This window comes from Hylaeus volcanicus, chromosome 8, assembly GCF_026283585.1.
Source record: "Hylaeus volcanicus isolate JK05 chromosome 8, UHH_iyHylVolc1.0_haploid, whole genome shotgun sequence".
Lineage (NCBI taxonomy): Eukaryota > Metazoa > Arthropoda > Insecta > Hymenoptera > Colletidae > Hylaeus > Hylaeus volcanicus.
The window spans coordinates 1,718,310-1,744,325 of record NC_071983.1 but is presented as its reverse complement, the minus strand read 5'-3'; the positions used below and the strand labels follow the sequence as shown (position 1 = coordinate 1,744,325).

The window sequence follows — 26,016 nt, the reverse complement described above, 5'->3', positions numbered from 1 at the left end:
TTTGAGATAATCTACAAATACGAGAAGTATATTATTTGGGACAAACTTTAACTTTAGTATTATTCTATTTATTTCCTGAAGAAAAAACAGTACCGATAATAACCATTTTTAATATGTACGTTATACTTCAACACTACGTCGACACTAGAGACGCGCTCTTATTTAAATACTTCCTGCGCATTAGCTAGGATGGCGTCTGTGGTGTTGCGGCAATTTCGAAGGGAATAGTGAGTTTTGAAAATTTTGACAACGACCTCGAGAATGGCAGATAATCAACAAAGTAGATTTGAGAAGTCTCTTGGTTTATTAACGACTCGATTTGTTACTTTATTGCAAAAAGCAGACGATGGTGTCCTTGATCTAAAAGTAGTAAGTGTTTTCGTAAAGACTCGAATGTAAAAAGTTAACCTACCTGCTAGGTTAAGTTGTCGCGGGCGTACACGCCATTTCTGGCTTGCGGGAATTTTGAAACAACTAACGATGGAATCAGTATTTTAGTTTCTTCGCCAATATTTTTATTGTAAAGATTGCTTCTACTTTATAAATTATCCTAATTTAAAATTGCACGACCGATGCGATGCAAGTTTTGATATCTCAACGTGCTATCCTACATAACCTATAAAATAATGGAACGTTCAGTTCTTACTATATTTGATAACATCAGATAATAAATTTATAACGTTCTAGGCTGCTGATATTTTAGAAGTACGACAAAAAAGACGAATTTATGATATTACCAACGTCCTTGAAGGTATTGGGCTCATAGAAAAGAAAAGTAAAAATAGTATCCAGTGGAAGTATGTTCTTTTTGTGTTTATCATTTTTTTAATACTTTGAATGGTTTTTATGTAAATTTTAAAATTCAGATCTACATTTCTTATACAATCCAATATTTTAAATGTATCACTAGGGGAGCAGGTCCAGGTTGCAATACTCAAGAAGTTGGTGAGAAGTTGACTGATTTAAAAGATGAAATTAAAAAACTAGAAGATCATGAACAGTTATTGGATAAGCATACCCAATGGATTCAACAAAGTATAAAGAATATAGAAAATGACTTGATTAATAGGAAATTTGCATACATCACGTACGAAGATGTAAAAGAAAACTTTCCAGCTGATTTTGTATTAGGAATTCAAGCTCCTGCTGATACAGAGTTAAGCGTACCAAATCTAATGCAGGTAGTGTGTTTACTTAAGAAATTTTATATTTATACAGCTTTATATATCCTAATGTGTATATATGTTTTCATTGTTAGTCCGCTGAGGAAGATGAAAAAGAAATAAATTATGAAATGTTTCTTAAAAGTGCCACGGGAGAAATTAATATATATATGATTCAACCAGAATTAGCTAAAACATACGATAATAAAATATTAGAAATGAGATTACAAGAAGAGACAAAAGGTACAAAAAGAAGCAAAGAAGAAGATGAAAAGAAGGAGGAAACTAATGTTAAACCAAAGAGAAGAGTTGGAAGGTAAAGAAGAGTGTATGAAAGTAAAGAAACTTGCTCTATTCGCATAAGAAATAGTAAGACAATATTTTTTACCTGCAAAGAGCATACAGTAATTGATCTTGCAAGGGGATGAATAGATATTTAAGAATAATCTATTCTTTTGGTGTAGATCGTACAATACAATAACAACTTAAACATCCATACTGTAGGATTAGACTAATTTGTAAAATTCTTGTATTCACTATTCAATATAATTAGTTCCCTATTTTAATCATTATTTAGACCGCCAAAAGGAGCAAGTAAACCTAATCCTGTTTTATCCGATGACGACGAAGAAGATGATGCAGAGTTAATAGAAGCAAAAATAGTACTTCGTGATGTCAGCACGTCAGGTAGGTAACATAAGTTCTTATGGTGTAGTAAATAGTAAACAATGCTTTATTATGTCACATATTATTTCAGACATAGCCAAAAAAGACTTAGAACTATTTGATCAATTTTATTCTGACTGTAAGTAAAAACGTTTATAACAATATTTAAACAAGCAAATAATACTAAATATGTTTATAATTTTATAAATTTTGTTTACAGTTTATGGACCATTAGTAAGATTAAGTCCACCGCCTAATGAGAAAGATTATCACTTTAACCTTAGTGAAAATGAGGGGATTTGCGACTTGTTCGACATTGCAGCAAAATGAGTAATAAGTCATATAGTTTAGATGATTGGATGGTTTACAAATCAGACTGTGCCAATAATATCGAAAATCACAGAAAAATTTGTTAACAGTTTCTGAAGGCTGTTCTGTGTATATAATTTTAAAGAATGGATGTGGATAACGATCATTGGATACAGACAGTATTTTTTTATTATTAGAAATAGAAAATTAATACAGATTTATAGAACAAAATGTTTACAATCGATTTTTGTTGAATTTTTATTTGATAATACAATAGTAACTTTGGACAGATTCTTTGTAATCTACGATATGTGATTTATTTCTATATGTTTGCTTATAAACTTTAACATAATATGCTTGCGAAATAAAAGGCAATTGCATATAAGGAAGATAATAAAGAAAGTAATATTTTTATGATTAATGCGTTATAATTAGCAATGTTTTTTATAAACATCTGTATATCTTGGGCTAAAGTAAACTACGTATTCTCTTTACGTAGATAGGTTCAGAATCAAATCAATCAAGACAACATAAGTGTACATTATGTATAATTGTATGAACTTGATCATTTAGTATGTATAACATCGATAGGATTTACGACAGACAATACAAGTACGTGTGTACTTTTATTCTTTTTACAATATACTTTCGATATTATATGTTACATGTTCGTTACTACATTCAATGACATTTAATTAAGTTTGTGAATATTGTAATTATTTAAGAAAAAATATGATTAAATGGAAATATGGTACAAGCAAAAAGACCAAGAAACTACAATTAACTTTAGAAGAAAATCGCGTTACGACGCGATTATTATTGTATGTGTTGTATAATTACAACTGAAAGTTTTAATTGACCAATGTTTTGATTTCAAACCTTATCATGTTCTATTTAGACTGCACTGACCAAACACTCGTCTATACTTTATTTAATTTCACTGACGTCACGCACATTTCAATATTATTTTATTCTCGTTATGTGTCATTAACTTAAAAGGTATTACAGGCTTGTCAGACACGAGCATCGTGAAACTTCTAATTAATTGAACTGTTATATGTTATTATCGATAACATAAGCAGCAATACGTAGTCACTGATATTCTATATTATACTAATGAAAAACTACACTCGAAAGACGTAAAATTACCAAGGACAGATAAGAATGGATCGACCAGTTTCGTCATCATTGGTAGTTTTGCGCGTGTCGCATATAAGTCTCCCCTCAGCCATTGCCAGTATGCGTGTGTTTCCGTAGTAGCGAATCATTTCCAGATGTGTCAACCTTACGAGATTGGTTGTACCTCATACAAAACCGCGGTGCAGCGAGTTTCCTCGCGTCACGTTCGAAGAAACCGCGGTAACGCAGTCGACATTTCTTCCACTAATCAGAAGAGGTACGATGCATGAATAAAATACAGGGTACGATATGAAATACAATTTTTTCGTGCTATATAACGTTATTACATCATGAATTTCAGTTAAATTTACGTTCTCGGTAGTTTACGAGGGTTTTTTTTTATCGATAACTCAACATCGAAATCGATGACATTTCAATTGACAAAGTCTTGGGTAAATGTTTTTCAACTACGAATACATTGAATGTACAAACTTCTCTATTTCTGAAACATCGATTGCACCGCGCTCTCTAGCGCACTCTTGTTTGGCGGGCTATACCGTCCATTCTTAAACGACTTGTCAGACTTGGGACTAATTGTCAAATTTTTCTGTATTCGAATATTTAAACTAGTGATTCTAATATTCGATACAAAATTATTAGATACTTTGCTAGAGTTTCACTATTCGAATACTATTTGAATACTTTGTTCGAATATTCGTTGTATTTGAATATCGTATTACGAACTATAAATCGTACTCTTTTTTTTTTCTTCTTTTTCATTTATAATATTTTCTTATAATTTGTAAGTTATTGTAGAATAAAATACCTGTTTATGTAGTACATATACCAGTATAAAACAAATTTAAGTAAAATTATAATTTTAATTGTTTATACAAGCTTTAAGTTTAATTAATCTGTTTATTCTTTTGTTAAATGTTTTAGGTGTAATTAAAGTTATCCATATTTCAGTGGCAGCGACAAAAATGCGTGTGATTTTTGGAAAATTTCGCGAGGTATCGCAAAAATACCCAATTGTAAGAGGGATGGCTTCTTATACTATCATATGGCCTACAGGAAGTTTACTTCAACAAAAAATCGCCGGAAATGAACAATTAAATTACATGCAAGCATTAAGATTCAGTTTGTATGGTGGTTTTTTTGTTGCTCCAACACTATACTGTTGGTTAAAATGCTCTTCATATTTTTGGCCAAAGTCGGATCTTAAATATGCAATCACCAAAGTATAACATATTGAACAAAATACGATTTTGATGTGCAAGATATTGTAGAGACAATTAATGTAAATTTGTTTTATAGGCTTTAATAGAACAAGTCACCTATGGTCCTGCTGCAATGTGTTGTTTCTTCTTTGGTATAAATCTTCTTGAAATGAAACCAGTATCAGAATGTGTTGAAGAAGTTAAACAAAAATTCTGGCCCACATATAAGGTAGAATTTGTATATGTTTAATGGAGAATATTTACGAATAACTATTATAAAAAGATAAAAATAATTATTTATTTTCAGGTCGGTGTTTGTGTCTGGCCCGTTCTGCAAACCATCAACTTCTTTTTAATTCCAGAACACAATCGGGTAGTTTATGTGAGTTTCTGCAGTTTAATTTGGACATCTTTCCTTGCATACATGAAAGCAATGGAAGGTAAACGAAAAGAACAAATAAATGATAAGCACACAAAGCGTGCTGAAGATAGTCTTAATATTAATCCTGTTGTACAAACAGAAGATAAAAGTAGGCGGGTACCTCCTATACGGTAAAGAATCTTAGGAAATTTTTAGTTTAATCAAATAAATTATAGAAATGTATAAAATTGACTATATTTTACGATGGGGTTAAACGATATATGTACTTATCGTTTATAGTACAAAGTAGGTCGAAAAATTTAACTAAATGTACATAAATATGTGTTCAATATTGTAATAGATAAGATTTTAACAAAAGATATGAACTGATGAAAGTATATAAAGAAGTATATCTTGTTACTAGTAAAGATATTTATTGTGATTTTATTCCTGACAATAACTTATACTTATTGTTAATAAAGATGAAATAAATTGTTATTAAAAATCGGCTTTCTTATTTAAACGAACTTTCTTATTTTATCCTATTTATTTTTTAAACCTATAAATAATAAATATTGGTAATCTTTCGATCTTTGGTATCGATTGTATATGCGAAATTCAATATGGCTGCACCGAATGTTATCAGAAGTTCAAAACATTGTAAGCTGTCAAATGCAAGTCGTTATATTTAGTATAAATTATTTCATTATAAAAGATGCTGTTTTCCGTGTGTATATTTAAAAATATGCATTATTATGTGGGAAAAGTTATCTAGCAATATGGAAATAAGCAACATATACAATAGCCTTAGGTTATGGTACAGGTTCTGTGTATCGTGATTTGAATTTCGACAAAATTATTTTTTTTAAATTTCTATTCTTTAATTGTAAAATATGGCGCGTTCCACGGTATCAGCGCAATGTGATTTAGTTGCATCCTATATGGATGGAGTTCACGTTAAGATTGCAGAGGCTTATAAACCTCCAAGAAAAGTGTGTCTACCAGCTGCATATAATAATAAATTACCAGACGTGTCAAAATTAAGTTATGACTTTAGTTTGGAACGATCGGTGCTTGAAAAGGTTGAGTATTATTTTCTATATTGTTAAATAAACTGTGCTCTATGTTTAAATAAATCAATTTTAAGCTATAAAATCTTGATTTATAGATGACAGAATGGCGTACAGTTAGACAAGCAAATAATAAGGCACGACATGCACGATTAGATGAAAAGAAAATGAGAGAGAAAAAAGAATTTTCACCTCCTCCACCACCTCCATTGCCTGATATGACAAAACAATTGCCTGTAAATGCACCTGCACCTGAGACTACAATTCTTACACCACAACCTTTGTCTCCTCCACCCAATGATCTCCAAGATCATGTAAAAACAAATGGTCTTGATTTTGCTGATTTTGATAATGATACAAGTAGTCCATTTGATAATATGGAATTAAAAACAATCAATGATATGGAAGAACTTGCTCAGGTTAATATTTATATTATCAATATTTATATTATTTATATTATCAATATATATATTGTATACTTTACAGGTACTTCAACCTACATCTCAATGGGTACCGCTAGCAAAGTTAGAAAGTATATTGAATGATTTAACTGTTGATGATCAATCGGATGTTCACATAGAAGAAAAAAGTGATAACACTAAAAATGAAACAAATGATCAGGAAGAAGAGACCAATGAAGAAAATGTTAAACATCGTAGTGTGTCTACAATTGTACAAGAGCTTCAAAGAGACTTAGAAAGACCTTTAAAGGAGGTAATAAAATATTTTAACAAAAGTAAAATTTCTAGATCTAAATGTAAGTTTCAAATTGTTTATCTCTTGTCTACATAACAGAACTGGAAACCTTGGTCAAATTTAGAAAGTTGTGATATCAATTCTTGCGAAACAAAAAAACAAGAAGAACCAATGGTATCAAATCAAGATACAGTTATGAATTTACTACAAGATTTGACAGAAGAAGACAAAAAATTAGCTCATCACTTGAGTGATATGGGATTTCCTTTATCGAAAGCTGCTCGTGCTATACGTGATTTAGGCGGTCAAGATAATAAAAAGATTGTAGAATATTTATTGGCTGTGCAGTCTTTAGAGGAAGCGGGAATTTCTGGAGAGGATGCTGAGAAAGCCCTTGCTCTTACAGAGTGCAATCAAGAAAAAGCTAAAGCTTACCATGAAAATCTATGTACTTTACGAGATTTAGGTTTTCCCGAAGAAGAAGCGTCCGCTGCACTCTTAAAATGTAATATTGATCGCGATAGAGCTTTAGATTTCCTTATAGCTTAAATATAGAATTGTGTAAAAAGCAATTGAAAAAAGGTCTAAACAATTTTTTTACTGCACAAAAAGTGAATAGAAATTTTCTTAAATTGTAAATAAATTAAAAGTCATGCTATTTTGGGAGCAAACGTTCAGCGACTAAAATATTTATAATATTTCTTTGTATAATAGCAATTCAACATACTAGCCATTGTAAGATAAAATGATATGTAAATGTTTTCTTACGATGTACACTGAGTGCCCCTACTAAATGTTTAGTGTTATAAATGATAAACAATTTTTAATCTAATTTAAAAATATTAAGCTCTTTTATTTTTTATATGTTATATTTACAGAATTACGTACTAAACAATGTAAGTATCATTAATTTATATGATACCAGTCGTGATTGACGGCCAATTTGGAATATTTCGCAAATTCAGATGCGCATCTGTAAAATTAAAATAAACCTTTGGTATTATATATGAATATATAGACAATACTGTATTTTACCTTTTACAGCAGCATAATGCAACTGTTATTATAGACTGTGCATGATTGCTAACACCAACAATAACCCAAGCTTCCGTGAAGATTGGCTGTTGACATTGAGAATGTACACAAATACTAACAGGTCCATTTGTTAACAAGTTACACGAAGCACAGTTTATGGGGTACATTGTAATTTCAAGGTTTTGATAATTATTTATGGCAATCGGTTCATACTGAACACTTATATTTACAGGTGATGTAATAATACTAAGTGTGTGCTTATACCTAAAATTAAGTATTAAAGGTTCTTTGTATCAAAGTATCAGGATATTAGGTTAACAAAATTTGATACATAAAACTGTGGTAGTTACCTTTCGGTATAAGTTTTTCTCAAAGCTAACTCCCACAAAGAAACAACTGTATTTTCATGTATGTTGTGAACTTTTAAAAGCTGCCGTGGCAATTCAATTGTAAAATCAGTATTTTTTCCATTTGTTTTTACGTTTAACTTTATATTTGTACGTAATACCGTGTTCTCGCAATACATTTTGAAACATCTGTGATGTTATAATTTAGCCATTTTTTTTATAACATATGCGTATTAAACATTCATTAAAAATGCACTTACCCATAACCCAAAACACTTCTTTGATCATATGTAAGTGTGTCTTGAATTTGAGATGTTAACTGATAAAAAACTGGATAAGACAAATAATTTAAATATACATTTGCATCAAATTTGATGCTAGGAGACGATACAAATCCATTTAGTGGTAGATACCTTAGCCTACATAAAAGTTATTCTGTGTAAAATGGAAGCATTTAATAATGTTAACAGAACTTTATTCGTAATAAATTAATATATCTTAATTCAGCAATTGTGTCTACTTAATCAATATAACAACCTGTTAGAACACACAGAAATGATTGATATTTCTGGTGATAAGGTGAGTCTGTTGGGTAATTCTTTTAAATAATTATTATCTGCATTTAATTCCTTCAACTTAGGCAATGAACCAATCCATTCTGGTAATGCAACAAATTTATTTCCAGAAATGGACAAAATTTCTAAGTTATGCAATTTATTCATTTCTACAAAAATTATATTGAATTATATAAGACAGATCAGACTAAATATAACTTTATAATATATATATTTAAAAACTTACCAGCTGGCAATTTGTCTATGAAATTTTCATTTAACAATAAAGACTTTAAGTTAATTAAATTTCCTATAGAAGGAGGTATTAGTTCTAGTTTATTAGCACTTAAATCAAGGACTGTTAACCGATTCATTTGACATAGTTCTGGAGGTAGTTCTTTGATTAAGTTTCCATATATATACAAATTAGTAACGTTGAATAATTCTATGATCCATGGAGGCAATGCTGTAAGTTTATTCCATTTCAAATATATTTCTTGAATGTGACTTCCATAGATTCTTATTGCTTCAGGAAATTCCACAAGACCCCGGCAATTCCAGTGCAATATTATCTTGCTTTTGATTTCGTTCACCATGTCTGCAGAATCTGAGTCCATTTTTAAATGAATTTAATCAAAACAGTTTTCTGATATTAAATTGAAGGAATAGATTCTGAATTTCTGAGGTTGGCAATCAACCTTCAGGGTATGCTCAAAATAACTTTCCTGCTTGAAAGATTTGTATTAATAACCTATTATAAAGCAATGCCATTTGATATTGTATTCTACAATACACTATCATTTGATACTGTATTTGGCAACAACTCTGTTTTTTATATTTGTTATATTGTATGCACATATTATACAAATTGTCACACTATGTTAGAAAAAAAAGAACACAAGGACTCAACAAATACATTCAATACATAGAGATTTTGTAACAGTTAACAATGTTATAATTGTTTAAAAATAATAAATAAGCGATGTAAATCGCACAATCTTACATTTTTGTTAAAGTATGTATCTGTCAACAAAGCATGTACTCTGCTTTATATTCAATAGTTATACTTACTATTTTCTTAATAGAGATGAAAGAAGTTAGAGTAGTTGATAGTAATTACATGTATCACATATTTTATTCAGTTATTTTCTATAAAATGTATGATAGTACGAGGTCATCCTCGACCTGTATGAATAATATAAATGACTTTATTCGAAACACGGTCAAATCTCAAATCTATTTGTTTAATTATTTCATGTATTAAGGTATGTTTGTGTTTGTACATTTTTTATTGACGAACCTTACCAATCTTTTGCACTCCATACAATCGATACTTGCTGAAAGTCACGCGTACATTATATCTATGTATACAGAATCAGCTGATGTCAAGGACATCTTTACTATATAGTGCACCAATACAAACTAAATAATCTACGGTACGCAGTCGCAAATCTCTGTAAACAATACCATGTGACTTGCAATAGACGCTTATTAGCCGAAGTGTCTAGAGCCAGGAATAAACCGTATGCTCGATGCATAGTGCCAAATTAAACAAGAATAATACGTAGTGATATAAAAACATATTCAAAGTAATTATTTCAGTTGGTTATATAATTAAATTTAAATTTCGATCCAGATATAAATTCCCCCTTGCGAGAAGTGTTCGCCATCTAGCGGTAAACATGCCGAACTATTTTTTCGAAGTATGAGCAGCGCCTCTATCGGGAAAACGCCCAAGTGTGTCATGGAATAGTTTCAACTTGTAACGTTAGGTGGCAGCACTATACACTATACCGACATCAAATGATAACATATTCTACTTATTTTTATAAACATTTACATAGTTTTGCTTGTTGCCAAGTATAGTTTACAATAAATTGAACTCGAAATTACATAATTAATAATTACAAAAATGCGAATATTTTAGATGTCGGTAATGGTTGCTAAAGTGCTGCCATCTAACGTTAAAAGTTGGAACTATTTTACGACAAACTTGGGCGTTTTCCCGATAGAGGCGCTGCTCATACTCCGAAAAATAGTTCGGCATATTCACCACTAGGTGGCGAACACTTCTCGCATTGGGAAATTTATATTTACATTTATTAGCCAATTAACTATATTAATTTTATAAAGCTGTATAAAATAAAAATAACGAGCAAAACACTCGCTTAAAATAAAAAACTGAAGTTGTAACTGTAAAGTTAGCAAGACACTCGGTCATCTGGCAGCAACAGTGAAAACTATTTTCGCTCTAAACTTGGGTGTTATTCCACCGATGGGGCCACTGCTGTTCTACTATAGTTCAGTGTTCCTTACTCTTGTATAAAATTTAGCCTAACTCAAGTAGCTGAAAACGTATGTATTTTCGCACTACGAATGCATTACTTTGTTTAAAGTACGATTGTACAGAATTCTTGTTTTATTACATATTGTGAAAACAAAGTGAATTTATCTACGTGTAATGTTGAGTAATATTTTGTTAACGTAAGTGAAGCGTCGTTCGACAAGAATTTTTGTTCAATTGGAAGGAACATTTTACTGTTTCGATTACGTATCAAAACACGATAAAAACGTATGAATAATAAAATATTACGATAAAGAAAATAGTATCGATTATCGTTTTAATTGTACTTGTGAAGTAAAACAATGTTGAAACGTAAATTTGACGAGTTGGAATCTGGTGCAACTAATAAGTTGCCAATAAAGAATTCGTTAGATTCAGACGAAGAAGACGATGAAACTAACGAAGATAATTATAATGTAATGAACGAGGACGATTTGGAAGGTATGTGTAAGTACACAAGGTAGCTTTCAGTACCAGTAATACAAATTTGCATTTTGTGTCTAGGTGTCGAAGATGGGCCAACTGCTCCAGAAACAAATGTGGGTTTTACTGCATTTAATATGAAAGAAGAATTAGAAGAAGGACATTTTGATAAGGAGGGCCATTATCTTTGGAACAAAGAGAAAGAAATTAGAGATAATTGGTTAGACAACATTGATTGGATGCAGGTTTGTAAAACAAACTGGAAGTTATTAGTAATTGACATTAAAGATATTTAATTTTACATACATCGTAATCGAGAGCGAGTCCTTAACACCAAATAATGTGAAAGTTAGATATATTTTAATTTTTGTAATTCTTTCTTGTTTATGGATTCTTACATACTGAAATATCAGAATATCTTTTCATACAGCAGACAAAATATAATTATCTGTAAACCTGCCTTGTTTACTCAGTGATGCAAAACATTACTAAGGAATAATCTTGATAGATCAAACCGAGTTCCACAGCAAGTGTAAAGAAGAAAACTGAAAGCAGTAAAATACAAGGACTGGCGGATAGCGATAGCGACGACGATGATCCAGATATTATGTTCGATCCAACTCAGCTCTATAAACAGATATTGGAATATCTACGACCCGGAGAAACAGTTTCCAAAGCTTTATGTAGGTTGGGTAGGTATTCGAATGGACTAAATTATACTTAAAAGGTATTAGAAGATATTGAAATTTATAAAGTTCACTGTAAACGTTATCTATAGGTAAAGGAAAGAAAAGATTAACTACATTAGAAAGATGGAAGAGGAAGAAAGAGAAAAAAGAAGTAGACGACGATGAAACTTCTACTAGTATCACAAAATTAACAGAATTAGCAAATGAATTGTTGACGCGTACTGGAAATATGGATATATATCAAGAAAGTTACGATCAAATCAAGAAGAAGGTAAGTTACTTTGATAAATGCGAAATTACGGGTATGGGAATGTTTTAACAAGTTTATTGTAATATACATTTTTACAGATCGAGAAGGGTGAAAAACATGCCCACCCCTCGAAACAGGAGGCGGAGTTAGATATGTACGCGGATGACTTTGACGAAAAAGAAAAAGCAAAATTGGACGAAAGCGAAAGTAATTATTTTTTTTTCAATTACGTAGAGACCGTTGATTACTAATTCATATATAACTATGTCTTTTAGGCGGTGTTAAAAAAACAACAGATTCTGACAAAGATGACGACGAAGACGATGAAGTGACTTGGGAATTCAAATGGTCGCAAGACGAGAACGCGGAAATTCACGGACCACACACAACTCGGCAAATGCAGGCGTGGTCGAAAGAGGGATACTTTAAAAATGGAGCATGGGTGCGAAGAACCGGGGAAAATAATCAATTTTATAATGCAACGCGCGTGGACTTCGAACTGTATCTGTGATATATTTTAATGTAACATAGCCGTCTAATAACAAGAATTAGAATTGTAATATTTTGAAAATACTGTTGTAAATCGTGGTACCACACTGTTAAAGTAATACTTCTATACAGTTCTCGACACGGCCGAAAGCAATATTCAGCTCGGCAGTATTTAACCTAACGATGTGTCAAATATGTACCATACCGTTATAAAGTTCAACTCAGAAGCACCCAGAGTTACCACAATGTAACAACCTAAAAAAGAAACAACTTCCCTTCTCTGTGTTTAAAGAAGAGTATACCATCAGTAGTAATACTGATTGACAGTTCATTCCACATTGAATCCATGAAGCGGAGTGTGTCCATTCTTAATACATATCGTACGAATAAAAGTATTTGTGAAATAAACACGATGATTCTTCCGTTTTTCCTTGCTTACTTCCTATTGGGGTGAGTTTGGATATCCACGGACCTTTTAGGTTATACGTCGAATATGTTTTCGCTGACGTCTTACTAAAGACCATCCGGTATACCGTTTAAATAGAGGGAAGAAACCAAACTTACACTTCAGGAACTTTCTGTGCACGTCCGATGGGAATTGGGGTGGTTGAATTTATAGTCGCGCGGGGTGTGGTATTTTTAAATAGGATTTTATCCCTAAAGTAAATCTATTTGTACCCACGCATAAAAAACCTTGCGACCACCCCTGTTTATTCGACGGAGTGCAACTCCGTGTCCCTTCCACTCGATGGCTTTATATTTTTTATGAAAATAAATTCCCAAAAATCTTCGTACACTTGCTTCGTACTTGTATCCTCCGCTGTGAAAAATCGTCAACGGATACTTACCCGCTGTAGCATAAATAAAAAAAATAAAAAAAACATCGAAATTAACGCCGTAAAAGAAGCGCACAGAAAGGTCAGACACATAAAACGAGAGGGATTAAAACAGTTGGCTAAACATAGAGTGCCACGTACACAACACAAACGCAAAAAGGGATTCAACAGAGTCTACCGAATATACTGAATATACAATATAACTTTATTAGATATCTTAAACATTTTTATTAGCAATGTATGAAATTTCTATACGGTTACGTAAAATATTTCGCGTATGTAAGTAAATCGTACATACATATGTACCCGTGAGTATGTGTTTATATGTATATATATATATATTCTTTTTTATTTTATATATATATATAAAAATTGGTAAGTATAAATTCGTAGCTCCTCTAGAAAGTTCCAACGAAATTTCGAGAAGAGCTTTAAACAACGTACAAGACGAGAGTTGTTCTTTGGAGTATTTCTGTTTGTTAAAGATTAGCGAAAGTTGACTCGAACTCCTATGGTCGTCGTTTGAAGTCAAATGAATCTAAACACGAGATCGATACACTTTTTCTTTATTGTGAAAATACGTTTTTACGTCTACGTTAATACCGAACACCGCAAACATCACACCCTCGACAGGTTTGCGGGTTCTTGGACTCTCAGAACTCTGAAGCTCTGAAGAATGACCCCTGAGTGGTCTTTGCACGCAAGAGGAGTCCATCTCTTCCATTGTAACATTATATTATAATATTCTATAATACAATCCACGTTAAAATATCAGCAATTACCTTACACGATGGATCTCCTGGGTACCAAGCAAAGGAACCTTTTTCAAAGACTCGAAATTCCACTCAGGAGCACTCCTCTTAGCTCCAGTATACTTCCGGTATATTATTTGATTTACGCACGACGAAAGGAACTGCTATCGAGTCCAAAAATAAAAGAAAACTCGCGTCGAAAATAAACATTTTAACTTTTACAAATTTGCCAATTTCATTGAAATAGGAGAGTCACCGACGTTTGTCTACTTCCGGTTGTGACAGATGCAAGAGAAGGGGGGGGGGGGAGGAGGTAAAGCGACTGTACAGAACGGCTATAAACACACGAAACTATTTACAGGAAAAATTGACATAGATACAGTGCATTACGTTTACGCAGAGATCAACGAAACATGTACAATTGGTTTTTCTTCGATTCGACGAGGACGTCGTGGATGGTTTTTAAGGGTTGGACAGACAAGAAACGATCAGACGAGGGACGAAGAACAAGGTGAGAACGGCACAAACAGTGGACGCATTCGTAAAAGCCGGTTTCATAAACGCAATGTAGATACGCAAGCTGCGACAAAACACTCGTTCCTTGCGAGGATTCTAAAATAATAATAATAAATAAAAAATGAAGAAAAACGCTTTCGGTATTGTCTTAATTCTAGCCTTAACTACTCTATATAGTACTAGCTTCATTTACGTCGGATACACGAGTATTATGTACATGGCCGAGTCGGCGGATACCCTGGTGTTTGACAAAGGACTTGCACGAACACTGAACGAATTTTTGTAAATTGTGTTTCTGTTATTACCTGGGAATTCATTTATCGTGGGGTCGCGACAACACATTTTGGACGGGTTACAAGATCTCTGACCGCAGGTTACAAGACATTTGATGTGCAATAGTCGAATACAGCAAATCTTGTCTAAGGCCTGGAGCATGCCTCTTAGACGTCGAGAGGACGTTGTACCTCATTTATTGTTAGTACGAGGCGAGTTGTTTTAAGAATTGTTAGAGGCAACGCCTCTTAGATAGGATTCGTTGTACTCAGCATTTTTATTATACCAGGGTTAGGCAAAATTGTATTTAACCCTTTCGACTCTAGTGGGATATATCGGATGTTAAACATATGTTTAAAAAAAAAAAAAAAACATTATTTGTGCTGGGGCAAATTGTCCCTTTCTATCTGGCTACTACCTTTGATTTACAGCCAACTCTATTTTAACACAATTAATTTTTAGAATTCGAACCAAACAGAATTCAAATAGAAACCAGCTGGATCGAAAGGGTTAAATAATAGATGACGAATAAAAACATGCTTTCATTCGTTCAACGTGAAATATAATTTCATTTATAATTCCAATTGTAATTTCTACATTTGTCACTCGACATTCGTATCTCGACAAGTACGATGCCCACCTCCATGTTCCATTAATAAATAATAGGTTCCGTTTTGTAACATTCGTCGATACAATTTTGGTTTCGCTACTGTTATGGACCTTTCGAAATCTACTGGTGAAAAATCAGAGATAAGACAACACTTTAACGGGAGTAATATATTGGCACAAAAATCCAGCGTACGATTTATTTGCAATGTGTCTTCCACCGAGCAATATTATTTTTATTTGCTCGCTGTGAAATATCGCAACCCATACTTCAAACTCAAACATTTGTTCAACGAGTAACGAACGAAGAGTTCCTTGTCTTTCGATCGTTGCTCGAAAATGTTTGTCTATATTACAATTCCGTTCACCTCTGACAAGGAATGAAACCAGAGGTTGAAACGTAAATTATTGGTTCTTAATTTGGACGTAATAATATTCTTCCATTTCCATCGAATATTTCGCAATTTTTTCCCGCTACATTATTGTCCGTAGAATTCGAGGAATGTTAATTAAATCGTTAATTGTCAATGCTGCGATACAGACGATGCGTACAATCTGAAATTGTAATACAACGCAGAGAACAACAACAGAACGCAACGCTAAAACAGACGTATAGCAAAGGGGGGTGCATATTTTATTGTAAACAAGTGCAGTATTTTATTTTTGACGTAACCCGATAACGGACGGAAATAGACCCGCGGTATGTACATACATTTTTTATTCAGAACTAGGATCGAAACAGTTGTGGAACTTTTTTAATAGGTTCTATTTAAAGAGATCGAATGGAACTTTTTTAAAGGAAAGTTCTCGCATTATAAGTTTCGACGGTCGCAGACAAATAGAAGTTTCAGTTTGGATAGAATTTATAACGGTCAAAAATTCCTGCGTAATAGGAATAGATACCTTTCTTCGCGAGATCGCAAATACACTCTCGATCCGTATACTTTTACATCGCAGCCAATACTCAAACATATGTAGTATTTACATAATATTTACCTATACTAGTATTGCCTAGTATAATAACTGGATGTGTAACGGACCGTCCAAAATGCGTTAATCAGGTCATAGAAATGATATCAGAAGTCCACTCTAGATTTTGTATGTATGAGTGTGTGTACGTTGGTTTCTATTTCATTCGATACCTCAAAGAATGGTTTACCAGAATATCATGAAATTTCTTATGGCTACTACTAGGCATGGAACCTTGATTAGAATTTTATAGAAAATTCTGTATGTATATGTATATGTATATGTATGTATGTATGTATGTATGTATGTATGTATGTATGTATGTATGTATACTTACGTTTTCTTTTATATCTCAAAAGTGGGTCAAAGGGTCATGAAATTTGGCATGGGAGTTTCCATATATGGGCAATGATGCCATTAAATTTTCGAAATAGTTATGTATGTATACGTGTATATGTGTATGTATATACGTTTGTCTGTTGACAATTGAAATGAAAGGAAGGCTGCAAAAGGATTGCTATCGACGAACGCAGGCGTTGTACGAGAACCTTTTCTCAAATGCAGGGGATCCCCGTTGCCACCGATACTCTTCATTAGGGATTTTAGCATCGTCGAAAAGGCGAGCGAACAAGTGGGCAGTGGTCACTCGAGTGATCGAGCGACGTCGACGACGGAAATCGGTGACGTTACACGCGTCGTCCACGATTTACCAGTGAAATTACCAACGTGAAAAAGCTCCCCCTCCCGAATCGCGATTGGTATTCTCTCATCGTTGTTATGAAACCGGCGGGAGATTAGTATCGTAGACAGAGAGACGGGAAAACGAACATTTAAACAACAGGACACTCAAGACGTCGATGCGCATTCGACGTTTCGCAGTTTTTGTTTCTATTTACATACAAAAATAGCCGTCGACGGGGCGCACCTCAAACGCACCGAAACCCTCCCTTGATAGGAAAAGGACGGTAAGACTTGTGAAGAAAAAAAAATAGTAGCCCCTCTAATTTGAGGTTGCTGAACTACCCCTCATCTCTACTGTACGCGATTAAAGCCAACTTGACGACGAAGTACTGGAATTTTTGTTGGAATAATTAATATAGAATATTACGTATGTAATATAGATGAAAGTGTGTCATAGTAATTAATTATCAAAATAGCGAATTACTTTTGATTACGTATTCCTTATCTCGATACAATTATTATTGGCATTATTGTATTTGTTACATTTGTTCCACGCCCTTAGATTTAAATAGGACCTAGATATTTGGAGGTATTCTAAGAAATAAAAAAACGGTAACAAATCAATGTTTGGAACCCCTCTTGGCTGAGAAACCCCCAATAAGAACAGATACAGACCGAGTGCAAACAATATTCGAATTATACTCATCGAATGTTTCGAATACAGAGGACTGTATTCGACGTATCCATAGTCCCCCAAGCCTAGCCACACGAATCCCTCCGAGTTTTTCTCGCGCGGTCGAGGCCCTCTTTCGCGCGACCTTCCTCTTTTTCGAGGCGTCTTCGTTCCTCAGCCAGGATCCATCTAGCATGACTAACTACCATGACTAACGAGTCGGGCGAAGTGCCACCGAAGAATCTTGGCTAACCGAGCGGGAAGGTAGGTCGAACGAAACGCTTCCAGCTCTAATATTTTCGGCTGTCAGAGGGTGGTCCAGGAGACCCCTTTGCTTTTTCCACCCCGTCCGCCTCGCTTTTATTTTAATTGGTCCTTAATCTATTTCTTCCGCTGCCATGAACACCTTCCCCACCTCCTGGCTTTAACCTCGTTCCCTTTGCCTTTTGTCCTGACGCTTCGTTCGCCTTCAAACACGTTCGTCTAATCTGGACCGATCGATCCGCGAGTATCAACATCATCGCGCGACTGCAATCGGGACGCTCTCGATACAACCAATAATGAAAATCCCCGTCGTTCGATTCGCCAGCGTACGCGACGTTCGATTAGGGGAAGGCCCCGAGTGTCCCTTAAATTTTCCAGGGATCACTGATCAAATTATTTTCAGACTTTGGTCGACGATCCTTGACCCGTTAAACCCCTGTGACGCCATATGGCACCAGTGGCCATTTTGCGGCGAGATGCTTTTCGCTCGGACTAAGAGCGTTGTATCGATTAACGCGGGGAAAATTTCTTGTTAACAGTGGAATTTATCTGCGCGCAGGCAGATAGATGTCTAGGAAGTGTTCTTTATCGTTCAGAGCGAAGATTCTACTTCTGATCCTCCCCGTTTCGCGTTCTTACCCACGACCACTCTGCCACCCCTTAGGTACAAAAGTAAATTAGATATACCGTATTCCAACCTCCTCCATTGCTCCATCATCCCCTCTCGAGCAACGCGGAAATTCTCTTCGACGCTTCGTACTGGATCAAGGATCTTCTCCCAAACGTTTCGAAAACATTCTAGGGTGGACGTCGTTTCACCTTCGTCGAAACGGAGACGTCGCGATGTCTGGTGGTTTTTTATCGGTGTCGATGGAACATGAAATGGGAAATGGAAAACCCTCGCGTAACCAGATCGTCCAGGATGACGCGTCCTTGCTCGATAAGTTTCCAGCTGGCTCGTCGCGATTGGTCGCGAACTCGGTATCAGGGAAAACTTTGGAAAGTTCTCGGTGATGGACGACCACGCGGACCAGTGGAAGTCCCGACGCGACCACTGGGTCACCGGGACCGTCGCGGAATGCCGCGTTAACGGGGATCGTTTTCACCCTCGATTCGCCCCCGAATCGGCTGCTACGTGGGAAAATAAATTTTTCAGAGCTGTCTGGTCTCGGCGTGACTCGACGGCGGCCAACGTTACCGGGAAGAAATACGCGAACGCCGAACGTCCCAGCCAATTTCCGTCGGAATCACGTTCTTACAGGTGGCACGAATATTTCATCCCTCCCCCTACCCCTACCGACCCTCATCTCTATCCGTTTAGCCGCTTCAATTTTTTATGCTGCCATCCACGCAGCCGAAACGGCAACGTAAATTAACCGGGAGCGTATCAGGGGAACGGTTAAAATTCAACGCGACGCTTATAGCGCGTAGGGGTTCCCAGGGAAATTACGAGAACGTATACAATTGCGTGCGCTGATAACGCAGAGATGGAAACAATGCGTTTTTTTATTGTTTTTTTTTTTTTGTTAACTTTAGAAAAACGTATCAATGTATACAGTCCTGTATATTCGAATGCAGCAGTGAGAACGAATTCAACGCCCCTACGAATCTGTAAACAACGAATCCTGAAATTCCAGGCCAATTTTCCGATTTCTACCCCGACGCGAAACGTAAATCTTTTAGAGCATGAAACTAACATCCGACGAACATGCGTCACGAGCTATCTAGCGCTATTTTTAACCATAAACCAGCGCGAATCTGAAACGCGTTTGCAAAAATGCAACGAGGTAATATGTCACCTGAACGCCCGAGCGGGTCAGAGGCGATCGTTTTAACGAACACGCGACGGGAACGGTTATTTGCTAACCTAATTCAGCGGATGACCGACGTTTCTGGACCGCCAGGATTATGGACAGAGGTTTATCGCGCAGAAATGAATATTTCAAGCTGGAACTTCCTCTCGAGAGGAAGCGTGTTGCAGCGGGTGATTTTAATCAGCGCGAGTTCTATACCGCGCGAAATCTCCAAGGGGGGACGCGTTGCGTTTTGAGGACGCCCTCGACGGCAAAAACACGCACGGGCTGATTTTTCGGGCATCGCGACCATAAAATGGCGTGTAGCGATCGTTTCGCGAGGGAGACGTACGCACTTTCTTCGTGAGATGCACTCAAGTATATTCTTTTTCTTTCGTATTCAAAACATAACATCTTTCCAAACTTAACATCATAAATTAATAAATAAATATATATATATATATATGTGTGTACATTGCGCATCGCGACGCGTGGGACTCACCACGGTGGTGGATCAAGAAGGCAGAAGAACAATGGAAGAAATTGGACGCGTGTCTTGTTTGGTCTTGTTCTCAACCGTTTCAAGCACTTCTATTAAAGCCGAGCAGCTACACGTAAGAAGCACGAAGATGGCTACACTCGGATACAAGGACGAACAGAATACGCGCTTTAAGATCTTTATCCATCGTCTTTCTACCCTCGATCCATTTCTGAAGTGGGTTCTACACGTTGCAACGCACCCTGCATATTATTTATGTCTATATATATATATATATACCCTTAGGTCTATATAAACGTGTAATTTCGTCTCTAAATATACTCGGTGTTGTAGTGTGTCTACTGGTAAAGGTCGCGTCTATTATTGCTTCAATTAACAAGACGACTGTAGAACGGTCCTCTCCGATCGATCGGCGATGAAAGGAATACGGGGACCGTCTTCCAGCTTACGAACTCTAACGCGTGTCTTTTTGCTCCCTGAAATGCACGCCTAAGCGCAGAGGAACGCGTTAACGCGATTGCTTCTTCTTCTTCTATTCCTTTAAACTCGCTTCTCGTTAATCCTTTGCTTGAGGTAGCCGGCTCCGTTACGCGAAAGCCTCGTCGCTAGCGATGGGATCGAGCAGCTTCGAATCCCGATCAGCTGGTATTCGAATGCTCCGTAAGTATTTCGAGAAGCAGATGCTTCCGATGCTCGAGTGGGTACTGTTGGCACGCGAGAAGAATGTCACGTACTCCGCTCTTAGGTCGTGCCACAATCTAACGCTGAAACCATCATTGCGCAGGTATGTAAGTAGGGGGTAGAGGAAAATTGTCACCCACGTGAACTGCAAATTTTGAAACGGGCGTGTACGAAGACAAAAGGGTTTCGCGGAATGCTACCGGTCAACCCCAAGGGGTCGGAGTTTGTCGCCCTCTGTTCACGCGGCAGCTGCACTTCAGGAAACAAAAGCAACGTTATTCTTTTACGAGAAGTACTCGAACCCTCGAAACGAGCTTGGATTACTCGACTCGAATTCGCGAGTGGATATCGAAGCGTGATCCCATCGCTGCTCGTCGGGCTGACGCCAGGCTTCGCTGAACCAGAGAATGGAAAAGGAGAACGACAGAGACGGATGCCTGAAAAGGCGGAGCTAGAAGGGCAGTGAAGACGGAGAAGAGAAAAAGACAGAGAGTAATCTCGAGGGATGTTAGTCTAGAAGGGTTTAAACGGACTAACGAGACGCCGCTTTGATTTGATTTGTCACTACGTTTAAATGCGAAATGAACGCCCGCCTCGAGAAACACAGCGCGCAGCATTTGCACTGAACCAACGGAATCCGACGCAATCCGTGAAAATAAATACGTCCCCCCTGCCACCCCCCGCCCCCCTCGACACCGTGCCCAACTACAACGAGCACGCCTGTGCACCCCCCCCCCCACCCCCGTACCAATTTACATTCCAAGTCAGATTGCGTTCGCCCAGTGAAAATGCATTCTGCTTCTACGGGTTGGCGCAACTATCTCGGAAGACATTTCATTTTCGACTCGTACACCCGGTAGACCACGGCGTGAACGATCCTCGCGTTATCGCATCGGTCGATTCGATCGCGGTGATCGATGCGAAGGGCAGTGGAGGGCCATCGTTGGCACTCGTCGTGAAAATAGCTATTTTTTGGGTAACAGGCACTTGTACCCGAACAATTAGAGGCAGTTGTTCAATTCATGCGCGATGGGATAATTGTAATAAACCTGATTCTTATCTACGAGAGGAAATTTCATAGGTCTGATCGTGGTTCGTGAATTATGAATTTGTTTTTGAGATGCGAGGATCCAAAAATGGGATAAATGAGGACATACACCCGATGGCTCATCATCCGTTAATTAAGGGCAAGTCTGTCTTCTTTCTGTCTTCAACAGGAAGTTTCAATCATTTTTGTCGTCAATTGATACCTCGTTTCTTTCTTATCTATGCAGGTCTTCATAACTTGTACTTAAGTAGAAATCATACTTTGTACTTAAGTAACTTAAGAACAAAAAAGTAGCTAAACCTAACTAAACCTAAAGCAATAATCTATTCGTAAGTACACACGTGCCACTTAAGGGTGAGTTGCACTCGCTACAGCACTCGAAACATCGAGTAAGTTTATCTCAATTTTCCCATCACACGTTAAACAATTGTTTCGTGATTCTCCATGGTACACGTCACATACGAATTTATCTTCTCCAACGACTACTAAAAATGGCCACTTTTCGACTCAGTCCTTTCACTCCCTGCGATGAAACGCACGGCTCGCAGACCTCCTCACGGATGACAGAATCGATACTTTCGGGCGAAGGATGGATTTACCGTATCGCGGTTGATCTCTGGCAATCAGTCAGAAGAGATCGGGTTATATTAAATCCTCCTGTCCCCGCGATAGCGACGATTGCCCGCGCTTCCCTCGGTAATCGAAGGAATTCGAAGAAACGTTTCCAAACTACGGGTGGCAACTTGTCGACGACACGAAACTTTCAGCGACGCGAATGGCTCGAGCACCCCTGCAGAGCAGTGATTCTTAACTAACAAAAGTCTGTTCCCAAACAAAGCATCAGTTAATTTTAGTCTAGAACAAAGAAACTTTAAGAAGAATTTTAATACATGTTTACGTTTCAGCTGATGCTCCTTTCGAACCAACTTGTTCCTCTTCCTTGGAGTTATAATTCACTAGCAATTTATTATTGAATTATTTAATCCTCTGTGTGCGAACTGGGTCATGGAAAATCTGAGCTAACTTTTGCTCTCAAGTTCCTGCGAAACGAAGATGGGCGGAAAACCCTTCCCCGTCCTAATTCCACTTTCACAACTATCGGATGATGTTCTGGAAACTTCAAAATGTAATCCCAATTTTTTCTACATATACTTTTTTTTTAAGCTTAGAACATAAAAATAAAAGCTTGGAGTGGGCGTAAACGACCTAGTTTGCAGACCACGATGGCAGATACGCCATTTCAGTACGAACGAGGTCGAGTTTGGGCTCATCTCTGGCACGAAATCTTGTCGATTCACCGATATTACTACTCTCAAAGGTATAATGAAAAATACAACAAATTCTACGGATCACGCGTACGGCACCGCTTCGAAGTACGGTCGCCGAGCGAACCTAGAACGAGACATAACCCACTCTAGAAGTAAATTCTATTCGTTCCACCCTTCCAACAGCTCACTCGAATCGGCAAATTGAATCCTCTCGACGATAATTAAGTTTATCCTGTGTAACCTCATCCAGAAAGACTGGCCACTTCGTAACTCTGCCAAGAGTTCGAAAATAATAAGAACCACTGCTCCAGAGACTCGAGACTCGATTCGCGCAACGACGGAACGTAACAGGTCCCCAAAGGCGTTCAGACAAACACGACGTGCGGCTTCTCGGGAAGCGGCGGTTCGTAATCGTAATCGTAATCGTAGTCGTAACCGTAGTCCAGCCGGTGTCCGTTGGATCTGGGCGCAGCGGGACTCTGCATGCGATAGAGGGACATCACTTCCGGTGGCTCGTCGCGGAGATCGGTCACGTCCGCCACCGCGTACACACCCTCTTCCGTTTGGCCGCGATACGGCTGTTCTCCGTCTCGTCTAGAGACGCGGTTGTACTTGGGGGTCTCGTAGATGTTCGTGTCCTGGGACTGAGGTGGACTCGGCTGGCCGATCTTGCCGCGCGGCGTGTCGTAGGGGGTGTCCTCGCTCCTTGCCAGCAAACGTCTGCTGTACGACTCCGCGTTCTTGTCCATCTCGTCGTTGTTTCTGCCGACGTAAACCAGGAACTCGGGGCGATTAGGGGCGGCGTACGCCATCCGTTTCTTCCTCTTCGTCCTCGTGAGATGCGCTATCAGCGCCAGAATGGTCGCCGTCGCGGCCAGACAGCCGGCGGCCGACAACGACAGATAGAGAGGACTCAGACGGCAACGTAGCGAGCCCTCCGATAGGGCGATCAACGCTTTCCCAGCGAACTCCTCGTCGCTGCAGATGATATCGCGGGTATCCAGTTCGAGCCTCGACTCGTTCCGTCGTTCCTCCGCCCTGATAACGTTCCACAGCCAATGCACGGAGCAATTGCAGACGAGGGGATTGCCGCCGACTCGTAGAGCGGACAGCCCGTCCACGGGGAACTGCGTGGGTTGCAGGGTGGAGAGGCTACACCGACGCAGGGACACCCATTTCAGATATCTGGCACTGTAAAGAACCCTAGCGGGTAGCTCCTTCAGCCCCCGATTCCCGTCCAACGAGATTCGCTCGAGATTCACGTTGTCGGCGAACGCCCTCGCGTGAACGCTCACGATCGTGCAGTCGTTCAACTCGAGGCTCCTCAGTTCGAAGAGATTCCTAAATCCGACCGGTTCGAGGCTGCCCAGGGGGTTACGACTGAGCACCAGGTGCGACAGAACGTTCAGCCTGGCCAGCGAAGACGTGGGCACGGACGTCAGATTGTTTCCCGATAGGTCCAGACGCAACAGGCCCGGCAGACGGTCGAACGCGTCGTCAGCGATGTTCCTGATAACGTTGTTCGCGAGATCCAGCGAGACTAACGACGGCAACGAGGGCAACGAGTCCCTGTCCAGCTCCTGGATCAGATTGTCGGACAGGTCTACGTTCTCCAGACTGGGTGCCAGTGCCAAATTGTCCGTCGGGATCTCGAGCAGCGAGTTTCTGTTCAGAACGAGGGTGCGAATCTTGTGCAGATTCCTCAGCAGGCCCTCGGGCAAACTGGTGATTGGGTTGTCGCTGAGATTCAGGACTTCTAGCTCGCTGGTGCTCTTGAACGCTTGCTCGTCCATGTCGGAGATGTTGTTGCTGGCCAGGTTCAGCTCCTTCAAAATGTCCATACCTTGAAGCGCGTTCTTCGCCAACGCTCTGACCGCGTTGTCGCTCACGTTCAGGGCGACCAGGTTCTTCTGGAAGACGAAGTTGTCCGAGCCCAACGTGTGGATGGCGTTCGAGGTGAGATCGAGGGTCTCCAGGTTACCGTAGAACCCAAACGAGAGGTGAATGTTCCCGACACGGTTGTTGGACAGATCCAGGTGCTTGATTTCCGGATTCAATTGGATCGGAACGACCTCCAGGCCCGCGTAAGCGCAGGATGCGCTCAAGGTGTCGTCGTCGCAGCGACATTGCGTCGGACAGAGACCGTTCGCCATCACTGACATCGCGACGGCCATCGCTATCGCGACTGGCAGCGTCGTCGCCGTGGGGCCACGTGATGCCATTCCATATGAACTCCTCCTCCACTGGAACTACCCTGGAACAAAATAACATAACTTATAATACAAGCATTTGGGCCTCCAGCTAATATAGTTATACCGTTACGTGGTATCTTAATAGCATCTTGCTAAATAATTCACGTGTACTACAAGGATACATAAATAATCCGCGCAACAGTCGATGTAAGTACATTATAAATAGAATT

The 26,016-nt window shown here is 38.0% G+C and overlaps 6 protein-coding genes across 15 annotated transcripts in view; 4 read left to right on the top strand and 2 right to left on the bottom strand.

Annotated features, from left to right (window-relative positions):
- The first annotated feature begins 183 nt into the window (after positions 1–183).
- Positions 184–2,192, top strand: LOC128880850 (transcription factor E2F4-like). Its single transcript, XM_054131348.1, has 7 exons — positions 184–369; positions 688–797; positions 911–1,181; positions 1,259–1,479; positions 1,741–1,850; positions 1,921–1,968; positions 2,050–2,192. Exons 1-7 carry the CDS (start codon positions 262–264, stop codon positions 2,157–2,159), a joined length of 978 nt encoding a protein of 325 aa, XP_053987323.1. The 5' UTR covers positions 184–261; the 3' UTR covers positions 2,160–2,192.
- A 189-nt stretch (positions 2,193–2,381) lies between these two features.
- Positions 2,382–5,343, top strand: LOC128880851 (mpv17-like protein). 4 transcript variants are annotated; one of them, XM_054131349.1, is made up of 4 exons: positions 2,382–3,559; positions 4,200–4,498; positions 4,575–4,706; positions 4,785–5,343. In XM_054131349.1, the coding sequence occupies exons 1-4, from the start codon at positions 3,544–3,546 to the stop codon at positions 5,031–5,033; spliced, it is 696 nt and encodes a 231-aa protein (XP_053987324.1). In that variant the 5' UTR covers positions 2,382–3,543; the 3' UTR covers positions 5,034–5,343. The 4 variants fall into 4 exon arrangements, with proteins under 4 accessions (XP_053987324.1, XP_053987325.1, XP_053987326.1 ...); XM_054131350.1 differs by having other exon boundaries at positions 2,390–3,559; positions 4,227–4,498; XM_054131351.1 differs by having other exon boundaries at positions 2,401–3,534.
- Positions 5,344–5,454: 111 nt separating this feature from the next.
- LOC128880849 (ubiquitin-associated protein 1) lies at positions 5,455–7,615 on the top strand. Its single transcript, XM_054131347.1, has 4 exons — positions 5,455–5,920; positions 6,007–6,327; positions 6,395–6,622; positions 6,704–7,615. The coding sequence occupies exons 1-4, from the start codon at positions 5,732–5,734 to the stop codon at positions 7,151–7,153; spliced, it is 1,188 nt and encodes a 395-aa protein (XP_053987322.1). The 5' UTR covers positions 5,455–5,731; the 3' UTR covers positions 7,154–7,615.
- LOC128880847 (leucine-rich repeat-containing protein 28-like) lies at positions 7,434–9,974 on the bottom strand. 6 transcript variants are annotated; one of them, XM_054131342.1, is made up of 8 exons: positions 9,846–9,974; positions 9,612–9,725; positions 8,788–9,268; positions 8,524–8,710; positions 8,247–8,405; positions 7,990–8,175; positions 7,640–7,903; positions 7,434–7,577 (listed from the first exon to the last, which is right to left on the bottom strand). In XM_054131342.1, the coding sequence occupies exons 3-8, from the start codon at positions 9,155–9,157 to the stop codon at positions 7,511–7,513; spliced, it is 1,233 nt and encodes a 410-aa protein (XP_053987317.1). In that variant the 5' UTR covers positions 9,158–9,268; positions 9,612–9,725; positions 9,846–9,974; the 3' UTR covers positions 7,434–7,510. The 6 variants fall into 6 exon arrangements, with proteins under 6 accessions (XP_053987317.1, XP_053987315.1, XP_053987319.1 ...); XM_054131340.1 differs by having other exon boundaries at positions 8,788–9,265; XM_054131344.1 differs by having other exon boundaries at positions 8,788–9,147.
- A 771-nt stretch (positions 9,975–10,745) lies between these two features.
- Positions 10,746–13,143, top strand: LOC128880841 (CD2 antigen cytoplasmic tail-binding protein 2 homolog). The gene is made up of 6 exons (XM_054131330.1): positions 10,746–11,325; positions 11,389–11,552; positions 11,816–11,999; positions 12,086–12,267; positions 12,345–12,453; positions 12,522–13,143. The coding sequence occupies exons 1-6, from the start codon at positions 11,187–11,189 to the stop codon at positions 12,755–12,757; spliced, it is 1,014 nt and encodes a 337-aa protein (XP_053987305.1). The 5' UTR covers positions 10,746–11,186; the 3' UTR covers positions 12,758–13,143.
- Positions 13,144–22,024: 8,881 nt separating this feature from the next.
- The window catches only part of LOC128881030 (carboxypeptidase N subunit 2-like), a 28,637-nt gene continuing 24,645 nt past the window's right edge, over positions 22,025–26,016 (bottom strand). The window contains exon 2 of one of the 2 annotated variants that reach the window (XM_054131674.1): positions 22,025–25,843. In XM_054131674.1, the coding sequence (XP_053987649.1) occupies positions 23,960–25,816 (1,857 nt within the window). In that variant the 5' untranslated portion in view covers positions 25,817–25,843 and the 3' untranslated portion in view covers positions 22,025–23,959. Of the gene's footprint in view, positions 25,849–26,016 lie in introns of both variants that reach the window. The other variant, XM_054131673.1, reaches the window with a different exon arrangement.

Coding starts and splice junctions, on each gene's coding strand:
- LOC128880850 (XM_054131348.1), top strand. CDS start 262: ATGGCAGATAATCAACAAAGTAGATTTGAGAAGTCTCTTGGTTTATTA. Junction 370..687: donor GTGTCCTTGATCTAAAAGTA/GTAAGTGTTTTC, acceptor ATAACGTTCTAG/GCTGCTGATATTTTAGAAGT. Junction 1,480..1,740: donor CCAAAGAGAAGAGTTGGAAG/GTAAAGAAGAGT, acceptor ATCATTATTTAG/ACCGCCAAAAGGAGCAAGTA.
- LOC128880851 (XM_054131349.1), top strand. Junction 4,499..4,574: donor TTAAATATGCAATCACCAAA/GTATAACATATT, acceptor TTTGTTTTATAG/GCTTTAATAGAACAAGTCAC. Junction 4,707..4,784: donor AATTCTGGCCCACATATAAG/GTAGAATTTGTA, acceptor ATTTATTTTCAG/GTCGGTGTTTGTGTCTGGCC.
- LOC128880849 (XM_054131347.1), top strand. CDS start 5,732: ATGGCGCGTTCCACGGTATCAGCGCAATGTGATTTAGTTGCATCCTAT. Junction 5,921..6,006: donor AACGATCGGTGCTTGAAAAG/GTTGAGTATTAT, acceptor CTTGATTTATAG/ATGACAGAATGGCGTACAGT. Junction 6,328..6,394: donor ATATGGAAGAACTTGCTCAG/GTTAATATTTAT, acceptor TATACTTTACAG/GTACTTCAACCTACATCTCA.
- LOC128880847 (XM_054131342.1), bottom strand. CDS start 9,157: ATGGACTCAGATTCTGCAGACATGGTGAACGAAATCAAAAGCAAGATA. Junction 8,711..8,787: donor CATAGACAAATTGCCAGCTG/GTAAGTTTTTAA, acceptor TAATTTTTGTAG/AAATGAATAAATTGCATAAC. Junction 8,406..8,523: donor ATTTCTGTGTGTTCTAACAG/GTTGTTATATTG, acceptor ACTTTTATGTAG/GCTAAGGTATCTACCACTAA.
- LOC128880841 (XM_054131330.1), top strand. CDS start 11,187: ATGTTGAAACGTAAATTTGACGAGTTGGAATCTGGTGCAACTAATAAG. Junction 12,268..12,344: donor ACGATCAAATCAAGAAGAAG/GTAAGTTACTTT, acceptor ACATTTTTACAG/ATCGAGAAGGGTGAAAAACA. Junction 12,454..12,521: donor AAAATTGGACGAAAGCGAAA/GTAATTATTTTT, acceptor TATGTCTTTTAG/GCGGTGTTAAAAAAACAACA.